The sequence below is a fragment of the Parasteatoda tepidariorum genome, chromosome 3, assembly GCF_043381705.1.
Source record: "Parasteatoda tepidariorum isolate YZ-2023 chromosome 3, CAS_Ptep_4.0, whole genome shotgun sequence".
Classification (NCBI taxonomy): domain Eukaryota; kingdom Metazoa; phylum Arthropoda; class Arachnida; order Araneae; family Theridiidae; genus Parasteatoda; species Parasteatoda tepidariorum.
In genome coordinates this window covers 85,042,748-85,064,635 of record NC_092206.1, presented here as the reverse complement: position 1 = coordinate 85,064,635, position 21,888 = coordinate 85,042,748, and the positions used below count along the sequence as shown (strand labels likewise).

At 30.6% G+C, this 21,888-nt stretch overlaps 1 protein-coding gene and 1 long non-coding RNA gene across 6 annotated transcripts in view; one reads left to right on the top strand and one right to left on the bottom strand.

Annotated features, from left to right (window-relative positions):
- Window positions 1-15: 15 nt before the first annotated feature.
- LOC107436841 (uncharacterized) lies at window positions 16-9,144 on the top strand. The gene is made up of 2 exons (XR_001583171.3): window positions 16-363; window positions 8,842-9,144. It is a non-coding gene; the product is annotated as an uncharacterized lncRNA (long non-coding RNA).
- Window positions 9,145-14,735: 5,591 nt separating this feature from the next.
- The window catches only part of LOC107436836 (centromere protein J), a 46,528-nt gene continuing 39,375 nt past the window's right edge, over window positions 14,736-21,888 (bottom strand). For all 5 annotated transcript variants that reach the window (XM_043047411.1, XM_043047415.1, XM_043047412.1 and 2 more), the window contains 4 exons: window positions 21,265-21,335; window positions 19,769-19,964; window positions 16,877-17,010; window positions 14,736-15,874 (listed from right to left, as the gene is read on the bottom strand). In XM_043047411.1, the coding sequence (XP_042903345.1) occupies window positions 15,859-15,874; window positions 16,877-17,010; window positions 19,769-19,964; window positions 21,265-21,335 (417 nt within the window). In that variant the 3' untranslated portion in view covers window positions 14,736-15,858. The remainder of the gene's footprint in view (window positions 15,875-16,876; window positions 17,011-19,768; window positions 19,965-21,264; window positions 21,336-21,888) is intronic.

Sequence of the window (21,888 nt, the reverse complement as noted above, 5' to 3'; positions counted from 1 at the left end):
TTATAAGATCTGCCAAAGGAATAAATCTAAATTTTAGTGGCCCTCGAAATTTTTTTGCATTTTCTGCTCAAATTTGTTTCTAAAAACTCTTAAAATAAAAAGTAGGATCATAAAAATTTTATATTGAACCAGAATTCATTGCTTGATTATTAATTTATATCATTCGGATTATTTCTATCTTTATCGAAACTATTCATAATCGAAATCGTAGGTCATCCAGGTAAACAAGAAATTAGAAAATAAATTTTGAAATCATAGCTGCTTTGCTGGTATTTTTAGCTAACTTTAATTAATTGAGCGAAATTAGTAAAGTTTAATTAGAATCATGAGGACAAGTTTGCTTCGACTTTGCCCGTATCGAAAGTTAGTTTATTTTCTTTCTTACTAATTTGTTGAATTTCTCATTTAATTGCACTTTATTTTTATAATTTTATGTTACTGATTTCCTATGAATTATTCAGAGTAAAATTATCAGTAAAGGTTTACAATAGGTGTCCATTTTATTTTGGCAATTTTATACCATTTAGATACTACTATTTATTTAGATGTTACTTTAATCTTAGATTTATCTCATCCATGTTCATTACATCTGCTATCACATTTTGAGATCGAATGAATGAATTAAAAGGCGAGAGGTAGCATACCTAACCAACAACCAGTTCAGGTGACGCTTCTTCTTTCTGTCGCTTTGCTTCTTACATGCACACACTGAATTTTAGTATATGTGATCAAGTTCTTACTAATATTCAGTGTGTGCTGCATATGATCAAATACTGCTGTTCTGCTAAATTTGAGTATGTTTCTCTCCCTGTAAATTGTTTCTCCGTTCTAGCACCTTATGCTGAGCAGTCTCCCTTGTTACGAAATCAGATTACGAGCTAGACTTTTCCTGTCTAAATTTTTTAACCCTCCCTTGTCTTGAGGAGGTATTACTCTTACCCATCCCCGGACAAACCTCTACATGTTTTATTTCTTTTTTTTTCCAAATTTTTTTGCTGTTTAAAATCAATTTGGCTGTTTAAAATCAATCATTGGCTTGAAATTCCTTGAGTCTGTGGGAGATTATTTTTAGACTATGTCAACCTTCATCTATCAAAAGGTACCTCTTGATGGATTCAAGTTAACATGTCTTATGTAGTATTGATTTGGTATTTAATATTTGTAGTGGTAGTTACGCCACATTACTCCCCTTCCAGAATTGTATCTGTGATAGAATTCGATGAACAATTACCACTAGTTGATTCATGCTGTTTATTTATTAACTTCAATTTTTGCTCATTATATTTTTTTCTTTCTTCCAAGCGTTTCGCTCGTTATTTTTTTTTTTTTTTAATTTTTTTTTAATAGCTTTTCGCTCTTTTTTCCCATCATTTTTTTTATAGCTTTTCGCTATTATTATTTTTTTGTTTATAGCATTTCGCTCATTATTATTTATTAATCCGGAGACTTTATTTACTTCACCGGATTTCATTTTTTTTGAGCAGTTTATATTAAGCAAATCAACTGTTTAATGTGGATTCATTCATCAATATTGACAATTTCTTATCACGTCCGGGTCACCAGTGAGGGAAANTGTTTCTCTCCCTGTAAATTGTTTCTCCGTTCTAGCACCTTATGCTGAACAATTTCCCTTGTTACGAAATCAGATTACGAGCTAGACTTCTCCTGTCTATATTTTTTAACCCTCCCTTGTCTTGAGGAGGTATTACTTGTACCCATCCCCGGACAAACCTCTACATGTTTTATTTCTTTTTTTTCCAAATTTTTTTGCTGTTTAAAATCAATTTGGCGCCTTGGCTTGAAATTCCTTGAGTCCACTCCCTGCCACCTGTTCTACTTGGAATATGTATGGCACTGAAAGGAGATTTAGGATTTTCTTCAGAATAACCTATGGCTCCCCAATATGCCTGTCAGAAGAATTCTTTTCATCGTCTTCTACCATCAGCTATCCTGACCTAGAAAAAGACAACTATACATGGTAGTAAAACAATCTTCATATCCGAACAACTGAATAGTTGTTCTTGCATAATTATTCTCAACGCCCACAACAACCAACTAACTTAAGCCCAATTGTTATCAAGTGACGTACAGACAAATATTTTATCATAGATTTAAATTAAACTATCAAATGGGTTGCCATGAATCGTTCAAAACCCTGCTTTCTCATGCAAGATGAAACAGTGCTTTCAAAGCCATACTCATACATTAGCCCAGTGTTTCCCAAACTTATGACTTTTGTGTACCCCTTCTAAATTTTTCGTAATGCTGTGTACCACTAATTAAAGAATGAAAGTATTTTTTACTATAAAAAATTGCACAAAAGTCAATAATCACAACTGGCTGTTGACGCCATTCATTATTAACTGTTAAATGTGCAAAAAATAGCCAATAGAAAAATATGCAATCGTAAATTTTCATGGCTAGCTTTGTTTTTAGATTAAATTTTTTGAAATTTTCGTTTGTTGCAAGATATTTTGCATAAGAACGCGTACCCCCTTTAAACTGTTCTCGTACCCCTGGGGGTATGCGTACCACACTTTGGGAAACACTGCATTAGCCGTATGGAGGGGGAGATTTCCGTATCCTGATCTGTGGCGGAATAATCGCCAAGTCTTGGAAACTTACAAGCAGCTGCCCACGAGAAACTTAAAAAAACATCACAGAAAGGGACCAACTCGAAAGGTATAACTCGTAACCACCCCTAGGCGAACATCTACATGTTCTTTTTAAAAAGAGATTTGCAAGTTTAAAATCTATTTGGCAACTTGGCGATTGTAATTGGCGCAACAGATCGTGATACGGAAATATCCCCGTATGGAGTATCTTCTGGTTATTCCTTTGGAGAATCATCCCATGCCACCACTTTACCTCAAAAGAGACTTCTGAAACTGATCTTGATCCACAAGAACGAGTAAAAGGGTCAGGTTCTCATGCAAACTGGAATATTATGAACTATCATCCTTTTCACTGGAAAGGAAGTGTGTAGTGCTACCTATCGGATTTTATTTTGTGTCCTCTATTTTCATTTTCTTTACTCAAAGTTTATTACTAACAGGCTGGCAATGTTGCTTTTAGGTTCTGTACCACTGTTTTAGAAAAAACTGTTTATCAAAAATAAAAGAACTAAATTATTAGAAACAAAAAGTATCTTCGACTCCAATTATCTAGAATAACTCTAGTCCACTTTACACTTACTTGAACCCCTAAACACTTAAGTTCCCATCTCTGTGATGATTTTTTGTTTTCTTGCAAGGCACTGCCTGAAAGTCATCAAAACTTACAGATTATTTGGGCTTAGATTGCGATTCAGAAATCTTCTGTTATTATAAAATATCCTCTCTTCTAGCAGCCTAGTGTTTTCATTTTTTTTTTTAATTTCTATCTAGAAATTTGTACCCACAAAAGTTAATATACAGTGAAACCTCCAAGAAAGACCACCTCTGTGTAATGACATCCCCTATTTGCGACCATTTTTAAAAGGCACAAAATTTTTTTCATAGACTTTGTGTTTCAGAAAACCATCAGGAGAAACCACCAAAATCTCCCCCACTGACCGGGCAAATTTCTGCACCAAATGCGTGATATGTCCAATAAGGAAATGCAAAAAAAGTATCAAAATAAAAAATATTGACTAAACAACTAAGTAGATTCAAATATATTCAAAATATTTATGAGTGGCTCTTAGTTAGAGGTTCTTGACAATATCTGAAAGTGATCCACTACCTCATGTTGCAGTCAGTGTGCGTTAAAGAGGCGGCTTTAAATGATTTATTTTTAGAGTTGAAAGAAGAATCAATTAGAAAAAGAAGTTATTTTAGGAAAAACTATGCATTTTAAACAAACAAACCTTTTCTCATTTTTTAAAGCTAACTAATTTTTATGATATAAAAATTAAATGCAAATTTAAACAAAAAAAAACATAATTGTTTATGTTTATTTATTAAAAATAGTTCTATCATTCATAATTGATAATTTTATTTTTGCACATAGTTATATCAGTAAAAGTCATTTTTATTGAAGCTAAATTTTATTCGTTGAGCCGTTTTTCCTGACGCTAACATTAAAATTGCTTGCTAAAAGTCATGTACTTTCGATAACATTTTGAATTCAATGAAAGTAACCCCTAAGAATGAACAACCTCCATTAATGACCATTAATTTGTGGAACAAAGTGGTAGCTCCCAAGAGGTTTCATTGTAATTGACTGATACAGAAACCTTCCTCAATGGCAAGTCGTCAGTTTCTTATTTTGCCTGTCTAATACGGATGAATAAAACTAAATTGATTTAGTTTGCCCTTTTCATGATCCATGTCTTACTTTCATGGCTGATTCAATTCAGCCACTGTTTGTGCCTCACAAATCCAGACATACATTTTAAGAATCTTTTTATTAGATATTGTTTTCAGACATAAATTCTGTTTTATTAACACACACTTAATGAGAAAAAAAAACTTAACTTTGGAGAATATCAGCTGGATTTGCATTTTATTGTATAATACTATGAAACATTATACGAAATAACAATTTTTCGTTCCATTTTGCGATTTCTTATTAAAATGTATTTTAAAAGGCTTATATTTTACTACAAAATTTGTAAAACTACGAAACAGAATGTAATATTTTAAAGATTGGTATAATCTATTTTTGTCAAAATATCTAAGCGTCTACAATGCACTACTACTTTTAATAAAGCTATTAGGTATCGCATTTTATTGTTTATTTTTATGGAATGCACAGCAGAACCGTGTCCCGCAGTGGACTGATCGTTAAGACACGGTTCCCAGCAGATCACCGAAGTCGAGCATCACTGGCTGCGGTCAGTGTGCGGGTGGGTGACCACTTGGATCAGTCTGCGTAGGGACCGAGGGTGTGCGGTATTGATCCTTGTTAAACTGTGTTACCTTAAGGTGCTCGACTTCGCGCGCAGGTCGTCGGGCTACCGAAGCGGGGGTGCCATCCCCTCCACAGAGGATCAAAATTGTGATGGCATGTCTTCGGATCATCCTCCGGGATGTTTCCCAGACCGCCGCCAATAGTCTATTGTGCAGTTCTAGTGCGACGTAAATTGACAACAACACATCAGAACCGTATTTCCCTTAAATTTAAAAAGGTTATGACCATTTAAAAGCTTGGGTGTATTTCTAATCTAGTGATAAAGTGTTAATTTTTACAGTATTCTTTTCATTTAACTTTTGTTAAAGGTTGCTCAAAAATACCAAAATCTCTCTTTTTAAAGCACAATTGACGTTGACTACTTTTCCATGACCTTAAAGTTGTGATTTTATTTGTAGAATTTTTTAAAGAAAGGATAATTTTAAAAAGTTATGGTATTTCCTTAAGTTTGCTGCTGGAAATGGTCATTACGTTTCTTAATATATTTCTTTACTTATTTCCAGATACATCAAACAAAGAGAACGTGATTTCGAAGTTGAATGTAAACATGCTGCTAAACTTCTCATACCTTTTTACGGTTGTGTGTGGGGCGTTGGTTATCATATAAAAAGAAAATATGTACTCCTCTAAATTATGTTATAAAATCATCATAGAAATCTTGATAATTACAGCATGATCTCAATAAAGAAGTTTTAAATTATAATGATTAAAAATTAAACTTTTTGATTTGGAAGTTTTCGTACTACGTACGCAAATTAAATTGAACTTCATAAGTGAACATATATTAATTTCAATCGACTAATTTAATATACTAAAAATTATTTTTGTATAAAATTGTTTTAAATAATGGAGTAATGTGTTATTTTTCTAACTCAACATTTAAAAGCTGAAAGATTTCTTTCAGACTGAAAAATAGCAAATTGAAACACGATTTTACTTTAGAAAAACAATCAAAAATTATATTTTTACATGTAGGTTTTTTATAAATACAAATAAAACTATTTTTGTGTATTCATATTTAGTGAAGGCATTTTTGGCATAAATACTCCACCCTGCTATAATTGAAGAGAGACTTTCAGTTTTTGTTCAGTTCAATTTCAAGTTTCTCCAGAAATACTTAAATATTATTATTTTATTAACTTGAGAAATGTTTAGGTCAGAAATACTTATACTTAACAATAAAGTTAAAGGCTTTCAGAAGTTTGAGTTAGCGGCATTAAATTATGAACGAAAAAAAGTGTTTTTGAGCACCAGAAGTCCGAAAATGATATTATATAGCAATAAACTTGTATACTGCCGTGCAATATAAAAAAATTAACGTAAGTAATAAAAAATTCAAGATAGAAATTTTTATATTTTTAGTAAGTTTGTATTTATTGCACGTTATTTACTGCTAAAGATTTTTGGAATTCTATTTTAGCCTTTGCAACATTATCAATAGAAAGAAAATAGTTGTCAAGCCAAATTTTCGTGAAATCAATCTTGAGGCATTGCGTTGTTTTTTCAACAGCGCGGCAGTATAGATTATTTTAGTCATAAGAACTACTCGAGTCTTTGGAAATAACAATAAGTTCTGACGTGATCAGGGTATTTTTTGTTTCTCAGAAGTTGAAAGCATTAAACTTTTTAAAAAATTAAATTGATGACCAAAAAAAAAAAACACACTATATCTGCTTATTCTTGTGTAAAATGTCTTTCTGAATTTTAATACGACCTCCATTTTCTAGGTACTCCCGTCTTAAGTTGAACGCCTCTCTTCACTTCTCGATAATTTGATAGACAATATTTTAATCTGGCCGAGAGTGAGAAATTAATTTTAACGGATAATTTTCTTATGAGGAACTAGAGAGCGGAAAAGTTCTAAAACATGAACAATTGAAGCAAAGATAAAGATTTGGAAGAGGGATTTAGCTCGTTAAATTGTAATAAGAAATAAATAAATTCATGCATTCAGGGCTAAGCTAAACTAATCCTTCCATCCCTTATGAGAATCTAGAAGCTGTAGCAAAAAAGTTTGAAAATTCACTGTACGCTGATTTCCTTTCTTCCCTGTTTACCCACTGTTAGTTTAAATTGTTTTTCATTCATAGTTGTTGTTTGCGGGGAAGAGAGTGGGTACCTTTACTATTAGAAATCTCTAAAAGTCCCCCTCACTATTAATAAGCGAATAAAGAAAATTTTCATGAATCATCATCGATTTAAATTCATCTAAGTTAAAAACAAGTAAGAAATGAAGAAAATAATTATTCATTTGCGTGTATTTAACAGGTCTAAAAACTTTTTTTTTTTTTTTGTAAATTTTAGAGAAGTATTTTGACTGTGCATAGTGCAGCTTCGAGAACTCCTCCAGACTGAAAGTCTGGTGCTGTCTGCTGCTATGGTAACAAGCGAGAGCACATTGCTAATGGGGGTGAAATGGAGGAAAGAAGGTGTCGATTGGTTTACTCACGGTGACTTAAGACAAAACTATAAAGCCCACACCCCTATTCGAAGTGACCTTTCCTCGTAACCATAGAAGCCGCCAAGACGCGAGACAAGTGCCTGGAGGAGTTCTCCTGAGAACCGCACTATACATTATATTTTGTCCCCCTCAAAAATTGGACGCTTAAGATGACCCTGTTCTAAATATTTATGTTATTTAAGAGTGTTTGGGGGAAAGGGGGGGGGACGAAAGGTGTGGAAATTAAATTAAACAATTTCGATGGAAAGAAACAACAGGAAGACGGTTTATTTTTTTACAATTTAATAGTTCAAATACCCTAAAATCATCCTTCTTGCTACAAAAATTTACGTTAACTTTTTACGTCTCTAATTTCCAAAATAAATTAACGGTTTAAAATTATTTACGCTTCTTTCAACTTAACTTCATAACAATATGTGATAATCAAAAAGTTATGAACATAAGGGTTATGAGGAAAACTGGGTCACTTCAGGAGGCCATTTTACATTTGAACCAGCAGAATAGTACCGAGACTTTCAAACAAATTTTTGAGTTTTTTTTTTTATTGTAATGTACCGTTTTTTCAGGGTTATATTTATTGATTTTGCGTGTTTTGAGAAAGCACAAAATTTTTTAACCAGGGAGATATGTTTTACCACAATATCATTTCTTAACAACAATAGTATCGCGGATTACCCTATATTTAGACATGAAAAGCGTTTTGGGTTCTAATATTTAATAACATTATAATTTTATTGGCTAACATTAGTATTACATAAATAAAAAAAGAGAAAGTCTACATCAACATAATATTAATTGTAGATAACTTAATAATTTTTTAAAGAAATTATGTTGTATTTCTGGTGTTCGGAGCAGACTTATAATTTTGCATGTATTTTATCTTTTTTTTTTTATTTAGATTAATTGAACTTATTTGGTAAATAAGAAAATTTTTTAGCTAATGCAATTGTAGGAATAGGTTATGTTATTTTAGTGTCACACATTCTGATTTTAATATTTTTGTTTATAATATATATTTTATTTTTTACTTTTACATAAATAAAGGACGAAATTTGCTCAAATATGACTGAGCTATAAGCGTTTAATTTCCTTTATCAATTTCCTTCAGTTTCAGAATCTCCGTTGTTAAAAACAAAATGTGTACTACTTACAAATGTTAACTACTTTGTGACACTAAGTAGTTAATTGTTGCCAACGCAGACTCCGAAATATTTCTCGATTTGAAAACAACGTAATAGTAATATTATTAAGAAGTAATAACTAAGAAGTTTATTCTGATAAAATTTATAATGTATTATTAACAATTTTCAATAACACTATTAGGAAATGCAGATCTTTATGATCTTATTTTAATTTCTCACACTTTATTAATATTGCGGTATTTTGATGGAATGCTCTTTTTTTAAAAAAAAATCTAGGTTCATTGTAAAAATAAGAATTTAGTTGTTGCAATACATTATTGACTGTTATTTGTTCTTCTTTTTCAGATACTTTTTTGACAAAGAGAAAGAACTGGACAAAGGTGCAAAATCGACGTTTTCTATGATTATTGGATGTTTGTTTTTAGGTGGTTTCGCCTACATCCAATTGAAGAGGGAAGCTGATCCTACTCCAAGGAAAAGATTTTGAGAAATATTTATTTTTTAATTATATGCTGTGTTATGTACTGCTCGGAACCATCTACTATATTATTTGCAACAAATTAATTATTGTCACGGGCAGTAAATAGATTATAATTTTAAGTTACATTTTGTAATGATTTGTAAATGAATAAATATGTTTATGTAGTATTTTGTGTTTTCTTATTGCGCAAGATATAACATTTGAGTTAACTTAAAAAAAAGAAAGCAAATATAGTTCCATATAAACACACTATAGTTTCGGTTCTGTAAGGATGAACTTTCTTCATTGTTAAAGAAAACGAAAAAGTTTGACGCTGTAAGTTCCATTTCGTTTTTTGTTTGGATACTGAAGAAGATTATTTGACGACTGATGGGAAAATAAAAATTATTGACATTTGACTTTCAAAATTATTAATGAAAAATGCTTTAAAAAAATTCATTTGAATATTAGTTACTGTCTTTTCTAAAATAAATGTTGCAGAATTATTTGTTTTTGACATTCTCAATGATAGAATTCTATCGGACGGCACGTCAAGAATTTAAAATTAAGTTTTCCGTACCGATTCTTAAAATTTCCTTGAATCGCGATAGATAAAGTAAACAAATTTAAAACTTGTCGTAGTTTTTAATTTGCGATTTCTGTTATGCATGCTTCATAAATACATTCTTCTCATCTGAACTAATTAAAGTACTCTGCCCAAATCGGTTCATTTTTCAATTCGAATTCCATACCGATCACAGTGCTGATGCAAAATATCCTCAGTGGTAGACGGATCATGGATTAGAATCTACTTGCCGTGAGGCTGGTTTTCCCCTCCATGTAGCTTATATGCGGGTTAGTTCCATCAAAAAGTCGTTCACGAGGGCAGACTTCTTCCAATACTTGATCCAAGAGTTCGCTTGTCTTCTGGATTGGGTTCAAAACTACAAGGCTACGAAGTTAGCATTGGTAGTCGTAAATCCAAAATTGGGTCGATGGTTATACAATAAAATATATAATGTTTTAAAACTTGTGCATTTCGACAAAAAAAAGTAAAAATTAAATAAAAATATAATTTTTAAAAAAATTGTAGGATTGGGAGAAAAATTAATTTTAGATTTGAAATTCTCGCTCCTGAATAAGGCAAGATCAAGTACTATTTGTATAAATGTAACAAAAAATTTGTTCCCCGGTGTTATTAGATAAGTTTTTAGTTCGCGGAAAACAAATTAAATATGATTTTATATAATTTTTTAAAATATACTTTATGTACGTATTTTGCCTCAAGGTTTAAAAAGTCTCGCATGATTTGTCACTCATTTCGGATTAAAAAACGTTTGATGAGATGATTTTTTTTTTTTTTTTTGAGGTCACAAATACATTTTCGTTTTCATGCTTGGCAGATTTTCCGATGCCTTCGTAATCTTTATCGAAATGTAAGTAAATTTTTTGAATTAAATGTTTTCGATAGCTGAAGGATATTGGCACGTTTAAAAAAAATCTAGGAACTGATAAGGAACCGTCTACAAATGATGTCACGCTTAGAAAGGGAGGAGTTAGATGAAATTGTGACAAGGGAAAGAGTAACAAGAAGTGTGACAACACACAGTTTAAAAACACTTAAAATTGACATAAGTATTTTTATGTTGTTGTTTTCATCATAATACATACAACACAGTAACAAAGATAACACCCTGAATTACTTTTGTTGTAATGATCGAATTTTCACGAACTAAAATGTCAATCTTAATGGTTCAAGGGGGTGACCTCAAGTATACTATTGAATTCGAACTAACTATTAATAAAATTACAAAATCAGTCACAAAAACGAACTTTCTCTAAATTACTATATACATTTTATTACATATTTGGATTCCTGACGCTCAAAATGTAGGGGGTAGGCAAAATTTAGAAAATATTAAGCCATAAATTTAGATGCTGGGATTTGGCGTAGTCTTCCAAAAATAGCCAAATAATATCGCCGGAGGCGCAATATAAGATAACCTCAAACAAACTATGTGATCGATTAGAGAGAAATGCCTAATGTTTCTATCGCTAAGCACCTAGTTGACACAATGATAAAATAAAAATTTATTTATTTTTCCATTCACTATTTTCAGTTAGCTCAACAAAGCTTATCTTTTAATAGTTAATAGAAAAATATCTCAAAGTTTCTACGCGACCGAAATTTTTTTTTTTGGGTTGATTTCTAACCAAAACGCAAAAATTTTCTAACTTCCTTTAAAAATAGATTTTGAATATATTAATAAATTATTTATGATTTTCAAAGATTTTATAATTTGGACATTATTTGTGTTTTTTATGCTGTTTTAAAATATGAAGATTTTACACTAAGACCAAATTTCCGAAATTCATTTTAATTATATACAAAGTTGTGGGGCAAATTATTATCTTTACACCTTTAATCATGTCTTCTAAGCGAGAAGTTCCGAGAACGAAAAAACGCCCGAAGAAAATATAGAGTATCTGGTAGAGATTATAACTATTATTCACATTCACGTAGTTTTATATAATTCATGATGTTTCTTTTTTCTATAATTAAAAGAAAATTAGTTGAATGTTAATTGGCATTTTAAAAACATCGATGTATGTACGTTATAAGAATATTGTATGATTCATTATTTAAAAAATCGCTTCATTCTGCCAAATATGTGAGTTGCATAGTTTTCTTTGAATAAAGATAATTTGCTTATAGCATCCTATGTATCTTAACATTCTGGACAGATTTTCGCTTATTAGTAAAATATAAATTTCATAAAATGTTGCTCAACATGTTCTTTAATTACGATCAGCTACATCAGAGCCGTTTTTAAGGATGGGCCCCGAGTTCCGATGGGGCCCCCGAAAAGTCGAAAGTTTTTGAGATGAAATATTAAAAGAAAAAATTAATTGCACTAGCATAACAAGTACAGTTTTAATTTAGTTACATTTTAAATATTGTGCAGACCTAGAATTTTTTAATGGCATCTCTGCTGGTAATATAAAAAACATGAATTTAAATGTTTAATAAAACAAAGTTACAATAAAATGCTTTATTCCATATAAACATGTTTTCTCCATGAGATTCATATAAAAACTTACAAATATTTTATTTTACAAATATATACAATAAATGGAATTCTTTATATATGATACAAAATAAGCTTTGTGACATACAAGCACTCATTTAAATATAAATATTTAGTAATAATTTCATATAGTAAATAACTAGAACAAATTATGAAATAATTCAAAATTTAAGAAGAAAATGTAAAATAAAAAAACTTTTGTATTAACAATAATAATATTTGGCGTGTAAATCTTGGCGTAAAATAAAAAAAAATTCAACGATTTGCACTTAATGAGGAAGAAAAAAGCCTTTTTTAAAAAACTTACATTTCATCAACATTTTTAAGAGACCATAACCAAGTTTTAGATTAATAATTAGAACTAAGCATTATCAAATTAAAAGAATTATTTTTTCTTAAACAAATAATGTGTATGATGACTATGAATAGTTTTGTGCTTCTAAAATATTGGAAATGCTTGGTTTCATGTTTTCAATTAATATCATTTTCCATATTCTACCTATATGACCGAATTTATATTTAAAAGGTATTATTTTTAAAAGATATAAAAAATTTAATAAAATAACATGATTCCATAAAAACCTTAGGCTTATATTAACTTTTGATCTCTTATAATCTTAATATATTTCATGATTTTAAAATGAAGTATAAAAGAAATACTGGAGATACTTCCAATTTGGATTAGTCAGGTAATCACTGATTACATTGCTAAAAAATTCTTTTTATTCAACAAATTGCTAACCTTAAAATTATAAAAAGCAAAGTTATAAAACAATTTAAAGAAGATTTAAGCAAGTACTACTTTAATCAGCATACAGTAAAAATATATTTCAAATGAAAATAAAAATAACGGTTAAACAAACAATATTTTAAATGTGTTTAAAATTTGTACTTATTTTAAATTAATAACTTCCAAACATATTGAATATAAACATATTTTTCATACAGTATTTTAACAAAAGGATATTATACATTGAAGAATTTTTATAAGTTGTAAAAAATTGCAAATAAGTTGCCAACATTTTTGTCACTGTAAGCTAAAGATTAAACCATTAGCACACAGGATGTGATCACCACTCCTAATATATTTAAAGAATACTGGTCAAAAATAAATAAATATATATATATGTACAACACAAAATAATAATTACAAACACAAATTAATAACACGAATATGCTAACAAAATCTGTTGAATCCTTAATGATGGGGAAGGCAGTTCTAAACATTAAATCAACTTTGATAGTTTGAAGAAGCTTGGTGTTTCAAACCCTTAAATTCCTGTGCTTACTCTAGCACAGTGGTTCCCAACCTGGGGGCGACAATCCTTAGGGGGGCGACGAGTATTCAAAAGATAAAAATTGCTAATAATATCAATAATAAAAGCTATTTGAGATTGGAATTGAAAATATGTATGAAACCTATGGTTCTGGTGTAAACAAAGAATTATGATAGCTAAAGCAAAGAGATATGTTGGACATTTGTTTCAAAGGAGACCCGCGTTTAAATTTGACGAGCATAAAACCTGATATCCAAGCTTTAACTTGAAATACACCAAGCACAGGGCAGTCATTGAAGTGGTAAAAATGTACTTTCTCCCTCTTCAGTGCCTACATTTTTTTCTTAACTTTTAGTTGCTAACGCTTTAACTTTTTCTTGATTACATTAAAATATGAATGTAAAAAAATGTACTTTTGTTTTAATTATTCCGTATTAAATATCATTTCTTTTTGAAAAAAAAAAAAAGATACACAACTTTTTTTAATTAATAAAAATGGCGGGATAAATGTGCCTCCTTATTTGCATTACAATTTAAATTAAAATCAAATAGCATAGCATATTTTCAGTGTTTGGTTGCTNGTTTAAAATTTGTACTTATTTTAAATTAATAACTTCCAAACATATTGAATATAAACATATTTTTCATACAGTATTTTAACAAAAGGATATTATACATTGAAGAATTTTTATAAGTTGTAAAAAATTGCAAATAAGTTGCCAACATTTTTGTCACTGTAAGCTAAAGATTAAACCATTAGCACACAGGATGTGATCACCACTCCTAATATATTTAAAGAATACTGGTCAAAAATAAATAAATATATATATATGTACAACACAAAATAATAATTACAAACACAAATTAATAACACGAATATGCTAACAAAATCTGTTGAATCCTTAATGATGGGGAAGGCAGTTCTAAACATTAAATCAACTTTGATAGTTTGAAGAAGCTTGGTGTTTCAAACCCTTAAATTCCTGTGCTTACTCTAGCAAGTCAAATCTGTTTTGGTGAATTAAATCTAACATTTCTCAGTTGGATTTTGATAGCATTTAATTTTCTTAGCTTAAATTATTTTTGACCCCTAATGCGTGAAATTGGTTGTTTCCAAAAATATTGGGTGTACAAATTAGTTCGATTCATTTTTAAAAAATGGCTCTGCTGTTATGAATGTTATATAGTGACAGCTGGTTTCAAAGAGGTTAAACATCTCTCAATAATATTCAGTTTATATCATTTTGAGTTTCATACAAAAACCTTGTTTTTTACTTTGTCAAATTTGTAATATGTCAAATTTTGCGGTAATGAAGTACCATTTGCGAGAGGTTTTATGTTTCTGCTTTAATTGGAAGAAAAGTGCAACTGAAGCGCATCGAATGCTTGTAGAAGTTTATGTTGACNGTGTACAAATTAGTTCGGTTCGTTTTTAAAAAATGGCTCTGCTGTTTTGTATGTTATATAGTGACAGCTGGTTTCAAAGAGGTTAAACATCTCTCAATAATATTCAGTTTATATCGTTTTGAGAATGGTTTCGACGTTTCAAGAATGGTTAATAAAGAATGGTAAATGATAAATGGTGAGTTTTGTATAATATGAGCTGCTACAAACTGGTGATTCCATTACGGGCGATTGGTATAGGCTACAATTGATTCATTTGAGCCATGTATTACGAGAAAAAAGGGCGGAATACGAGCAAAGACTTATTCTTCTGCATAATAACGGTCAGCCTGATGTCTCAAAAGTCGTAAAAAACTATTTGGAAACGCTCAAGTGGGATATTTTATCGCACCCGCTGTATTCTCTGGACATTGCTCCTTCTGATTACTGGTTGTTCCGACGGATGCAGCATGATTTTGCAGGTCACCAGTTCACTTCTTTCGCAGAAATCGAAAATTGGCTCCTAACTTGGATCGCCTCAAAAGATGAGACATTTTATCGAGATGGAATTCGAAAATTGCCTGAGAGGTGGGGAAAAGTAGCAGCCAGCGATAGACAATACTTTGATTAATCTGTTCATTCATTTTGTTCTGAAATAAATGCATTTTTGACCACAAAAAAAACAGAGCGAACTAATTTGTACTCCCAATATGTATTATGAAGTCATTAAGCAACATCCTGTAAAATATTTCAGTTAGGTACAACAGTCAAACTTAGGTAAGATATCATACAAACACATTTATTAATACTTTTAAGTGTAAATTTAGTACCAAAGAATTTAGACGGTCAAAATGCAATCAATAATCGGTCAGTAAAACATGATGTTTTCAAAGTTCATAGCCCGAAAACACATGATACTTTATACAATTACTTAATTTAACTTTAAAACAAATTATGTGGAAAGATAAATGCGATAAGTACAAAAATAAAAGCAAGATGAGTTCTTTTTTACAAGTCAGAGTTATAACTAATAAGCTCATACAGTAATGTCATCAAAATTCTATGATTTTTGAAAAATTTATCTAAGTTGTTTCTGTCGGAAGCTGTAGTAATCGGCAGACCAAAAAATCTTTCACGGTATCTAATAGAGATTTTACCATGCTTGTTGCCTATAAAAAAAATTGCAATAGTCAATAACAAATTCTTTAAACAATATTATTTTACAAGATGGACAGTTAATAATTAATTAAAATAAGCAGCAATAGTTTCCAAAAAACTGAAGCGGTAAGATATTAAGTAATAAAAAAACTTTATTCGCTTCGTTTCTAAAATATATAAGAAGGAAAAAAACAGTCCACATTTTTCAAGCGGTTAAAAAATAGGTAGCCATTTTCAAGACTCGACAGATGTTAATGAGAAGAAACAAAAATGATTTTAAATATAAAGTTGTCAAAAAAAAAGAGGAAAAATAAGAAGAAACAAAACTAGAAAAACCACAGTGGTTGTGAGGGGCAAATCAAGGTAAAATGCATTTCCAAATGCTATAGAGAGCTGGTGAGGAACTCATTTTGTTCATAAAAGAATTAGCATTCGTATGAATAAAACAAGATTCCCAGGCATCAAGATGAGCTGATTATGACTGGGGTGGAAATAATTTTGGCAGTGTCAAAATTGAATTTATGCCCAAGATCCCAACAATTTGCAGCAATTGATTATTTCTCAAATTCTTGATAATGGACATACCTATCGTGCTCCTTAAGTCTAAATTTAATGCGCTTTAAAATGTAGTCTTAAGAAACAAGCTTAATATGCTTTTAATCCGCTTAATTTCTTCACCCCTTTGGCAGTTGATAGAAAAGAGAGATCTTCTTAAAATTTGTGATAAATAACAATGAAATGCTTTTACAGAAAAAATTTGATGAGTCTCAATTAAAATTTATATACTTTGAAGTTACAAACATGTGATGTAAAATACATTAAATTACACTACAGTATGTGCAGCTGAAATTATTTATATTTCATTCATCATTTTATATAAAGCACTTCTCATAAGTTTCCTGAAATATAAAACAATATATTTTTTACAGACATCTTTTGAAAATTTCTATTTTAAATGAAAATTAGTTTAGTTTAGTTAACAAATACTTCCAACTTTAACAGAACAACTGTACCTTGCAAAATACTTTGTGTCAAATAAGATTCTACCATCTTTATCCTTAACTCTTATTCTTCCATTGGTATACCTCGTTTCTCGTCTGCCATTAATATACAAAATTCTCACTGATCCATCAGCAAATTCTCTTTTCTGAAAAATCAACATTCAAGCATTGTTAATATTCAAGAGAAATAATGATAGCAGTGTTTCCCTCCCCATGACTTTTTCAAGAAAATATCAACCATATTTTTGCAATACATGACAGGATAATAAGGGTAGTCCCCATCCAAGGTTGGCAAGTTTCTGCCGAGGTGGTTAAAACCACTGGTTGAAACCGGTTAAAACCAGCATGGCAAAAACCCTTTTTCCGCCACATTTGTGGCAGAAATTCAAAAAATGACATAAAAGTAAGTACTGAGATCGACATATAATGGATAATTCACAGAAAAAACAATTAAATGTTAAACAAAGTACAATTTATTTACAAAATTATCACCATTCAAAATTACATTGTTTGCACTCTGCAGCAATATATAACAAAAGACAAGTTTTGACGCAGTTTCTAAACCTAAACAATTTCTCAATTTGCTATGCACGAACGAGAAATTTGAGAAGATTCTCTCAAATCCAGCAAGCATTGCCATCCACAAAGGATTCAAACTGTTACTGTTATAATAGTTGGATTGTTGCCATGCAAATTATGTCTTGAAAAGAAAAAAAACTATTTGAAAATTGCTATATTCAGTTATGTTAAGAGTTAAATGATAATTACTGAATTTCAGAATTTAATATAATAAACGAAAAACTAGTATTTATATTTATTATTACATTACTTTATTCTTCATTTTATATAAATATTTGATATACTGCAGTCTTTATATTTAATATAAACAAAATAATATATATTTACAAACAATGAATTAAAAAGTTTGTTACAGTTACATGGAGTTAAATTTTTCAGTTTACTTAAACAAAATGTCATTAAGCAATTACTAGAACTAATATAGAAGTTTTTTTTAGTTTCTGCCAGTTTTTGCCGGTTATAACCAGTTTCTGCCATTTGCATGGCAAAAACCAGTTTCTGCCGGCAAAAAGCCAACCCTGTCCCCATCACACAAGGGGAATAAAATCCCTAACTTTTCCAGACTTATTTTACCATATTTTTACCTGATTTTTGAAAATTATGGCATAAATTCATACATGCTTATAATTTCAGACATATATAACTGATAGCATTCAAAATAAAGACTCTAGTTCAATCTCTCAATGAATAAAATAAATTTCTCTGACATTTTTATTCTCAAGAAAATCGCAACTAAGTTACAGATCACATTTTTTCATGTAAAACAATATTTTATCAGAAATAAGAGGGGAGGGGGTACAAACACTTAGAAAAGAATATCCTTGATTAATTTTATCAAATTTATTTGATTTACCTAACCAATAGTATAAATTTTATGGTAATCCTTCTGTTTTGTTTAGTTTATGCTACGTAACTTTGCAATCACAACAGTCATATAACCATCATACACCTAACTTGTGATTAAGACAATTTAGAACAAAAATTAGTAATACAAAAGAACATAGTATTTAAAGTAAATTCTTACCAGCTAATTGAAGAATATTTTTGTATATAATACTGCAAGTAGGGTAAAAAAAATCTTACTTTTAAGATTATTAAGAAAACAAATTTATGCAGAAAAATTAATTTTAAAAAAATTATCGCTAGCTTTTTTTTATTAAATATTATTAAAAAGCAAATATAGTTGTAGAAAAAATGATTTGTTAAAGAAAGAGTATTTTGAGCAAATTAAAATTAAAATTTTAGTAAATCTAAGAAGTATTAAATGTGGTTTGATGTAATTTTTATGAGAAATAATTCTAATAAATATAACATGAACCTTACTGGTTACCTATTGCTATCCCAAAAGAAGTATTTCACTGTTATAATATTAATACATACCTACTAATGTTCAGCTACGTAGCCATGTAATTTTGAACCAAATCCAGAAGACAAGGGACCTCTTGGATAAGTATTGGGAGAATTTGCCTTCGCAGGGGCTTTTCAATGAAACTAACCCACATTTGCCTTACATGGAAAGGGATAAAACGAGAATTTCCCACGATTAGCCTAACAGCAAGGGGACTTATAACATGATCCGTACCAGTTATAATATTTTACATCAGCACTGTCGTCAGTGCAAGACGGATGCGGAATTCGTATCAACTAGCCATCGCTGGGATTCGAACTCAGTTCACCTCATTGGAAGGCAAATGTTCTACCTCCTGAGCTATTGCGGCTCTACTTAAGCTATTAACACTTAACATACTGCAGTACTGGCAATAGCACTATCTGTTGAGGAATAAGAGAAGTATTTTTGCCCTCAGTGGATATTTTATCCCCAAAATTTTATTTTTTGAAGCTTTCTTCAACAAATATGGAGAAATTTGAGAATATATGGGTAAACAGGAGATAGTCGTAAAATACAGGAGGTATGGCAGGTATGTTAATATAAAATTATAATTTTAAAAAATTTAAAAGTTATTATAATTAGTACAGAGGCTGAGTGGTAACACTTCACTCTCCTGTGCCACAGGTCCTGGGTTCGATCCTTGGGCCGGGCAAGGTTGACTCAGCCTTTCATCCCTTCAGTGGGTCGATAAATGAGTACCAAGCATGTTATTGAACTAAACACTTGGGGGTTTTGCATTTGGCTGACCACCTAACCGGAGCATCTACTCCTGCACTCCAGAGCCCAAGGTCAAGAAAACTGAGATGGGCACAGTAGGTCTTGACACTTGATGGGCTGCCGTGCCACTGAGTTTAGTTTATAATTAGTACAAAGATAAGAGTATGATTTGTGGAAATTTATGATTAATATGAAGTCAATTTTGAACAACTTCTTACTTTATAAGTGGAAGTTCTGATTTCTCTTTCACCATTTTCCCAATACAGTATATCTGTTCCATCCGGCTTCAACATTCTCTGCATTCCATCAGCACTTTTGATGACTTCAGTTCCATCAGGATAAATTATTTGACTATCTCCATCAGGAAAGTTGTTTTCCTTTATTCCATCAGGCATCAAGTATTGAACTTGTCCACTAAATGAAATAACACAAGTGAGATTATTATCTATATATTTTTCAGAAATAAGTATATTAGCATAGCACTTTTTTCTTTAAAATGTATATTGCATTTTATCTAATATTTTAAAAAAGATACTCAAAAACAATTTGCAAATTCCTGTTTATTTTTTCATTCTTACAACTCATCTGCAGAGAAAGTTCATAAGCATTATTAAAGGTATTGAAAATGGGGAAGAATGAAAATAATTTATCAGAAAAATCATTTAAAAAGAGAGAGAGAATAGTTAAAAAAAATGTGTAGCTAATCTAACGGCAATATAAATATGACATTCAGATATACAGGTGATTTCAGATATACAGATACAGAAAAGTTACCTTCAAAATTATTGTTACATGCATACCAGTCCCTATACTTTCCAATTTTTTTTTTATTAGGAAGTGTTTAAAAAGAAAACAGCATAACTTAATGGAAACAAAATATCACACATGTTGCAATAAAATTTTTTAGAATAAAAAATTAAATCAACACTTAATTTTATTATTTGCAATTAATAAAGTAGGTGGAATTCAAAATATTTAGTTAAAGAACAAAATTCTAACATTGGATGTGATTGTGAGTCAATATTTTTAGCTAGACCCTTTGAGCATACATTTTAAAATTGTTTTTTTTATCTGCTCAAGAACTATTCAATCAATTACTTTCAGCTCAATTTCCTAAAGAGTTTAGATGTTTTTAGCGTCTTAACTTAATTGACTTTTTGGCAGAATGTACCAGAATGACAGGCTTCACCATGCAAATCCCTGTAAATGGTTAATGATAAGCAATAAATAACCAGAATTTATTAAATGCTGCTCTTGAATCATAAAGATTGCAATCCATAATTTATTGCATAAAAATTTAATAATTGGATTAAGAGTTAAGCTCAATTTTTTATCTAATTAATTATTAATTAATACCAAGTCATTAACTTTTGTAGATGATTAGCAATTGGTATTTTATCGTAGTTTTTATTTGAACTTTAATTAATATTTAAGGACAATTTCAATTTATTGAAAATTAATTACAGTATAGTCTGGATAATTCGAGGTAGACGGGACCAAGCCTACCTCACACTTTCAAAAACTTGAATTAATGGGAAACTCGTACACCCGAGACTCGAATTATCGAGACTCTACTGTACCACTAAAAATTGCTTAATCATGTTATTACTTATTTAAATATTAATTTTTCAATTTAAACAGCCATTCATAGAACAGTACTACTGAAGTCAGTTATATTATAAGGTCAATCAAAACTTAAAACATTAATTCTTACTTTGGAAATTTAGTCACTCTGGAGCCATCTGGAAAAGATTCTTCTACTACACCATTTTCAAATTGATGAATCTGGGAAATATGTGCACCAAACAATTATTTGAATAAAATAATTATAGTATACTCTCAATATCTCTAACATACACCGAAGAGTCATTACATTATGACCACCCTGCTAATAACATGTAGGACCACCTGTAGCCCTCAAAATTGCTAGCACCCACCGTGGCATTGATTCCACAAGGTGCCTGATAGGTAGTCTGAGGTATCTGGTACCAAGCGCTCATCAACTAGTCCTGCAATTCCTCACATTGCGAGGGGGTAGCATGGCAGCACGAATATGGTTTTTCAAGTAGGACCACAAACGCTCTATTGGATTAAGGTCAGGTGAATTTGGGGGCCAAGACATGACATGAAAGTCATTGGAATGTTCCTCGTACCAATCCATGACGATTCGACCCTTATGACATGGTGCATTACCCTGCTGGTAAACACCATCCCCCGCAGGAAAAACTGTTGCCATGAATGGGTGAATCTGGACTGCAACTATGTTCAAGTAGCTTACAGACGTCAGGGGTTGTTCTATGAGGATTATGGGTCCTAATGTGCCCAATGTAAACATTGT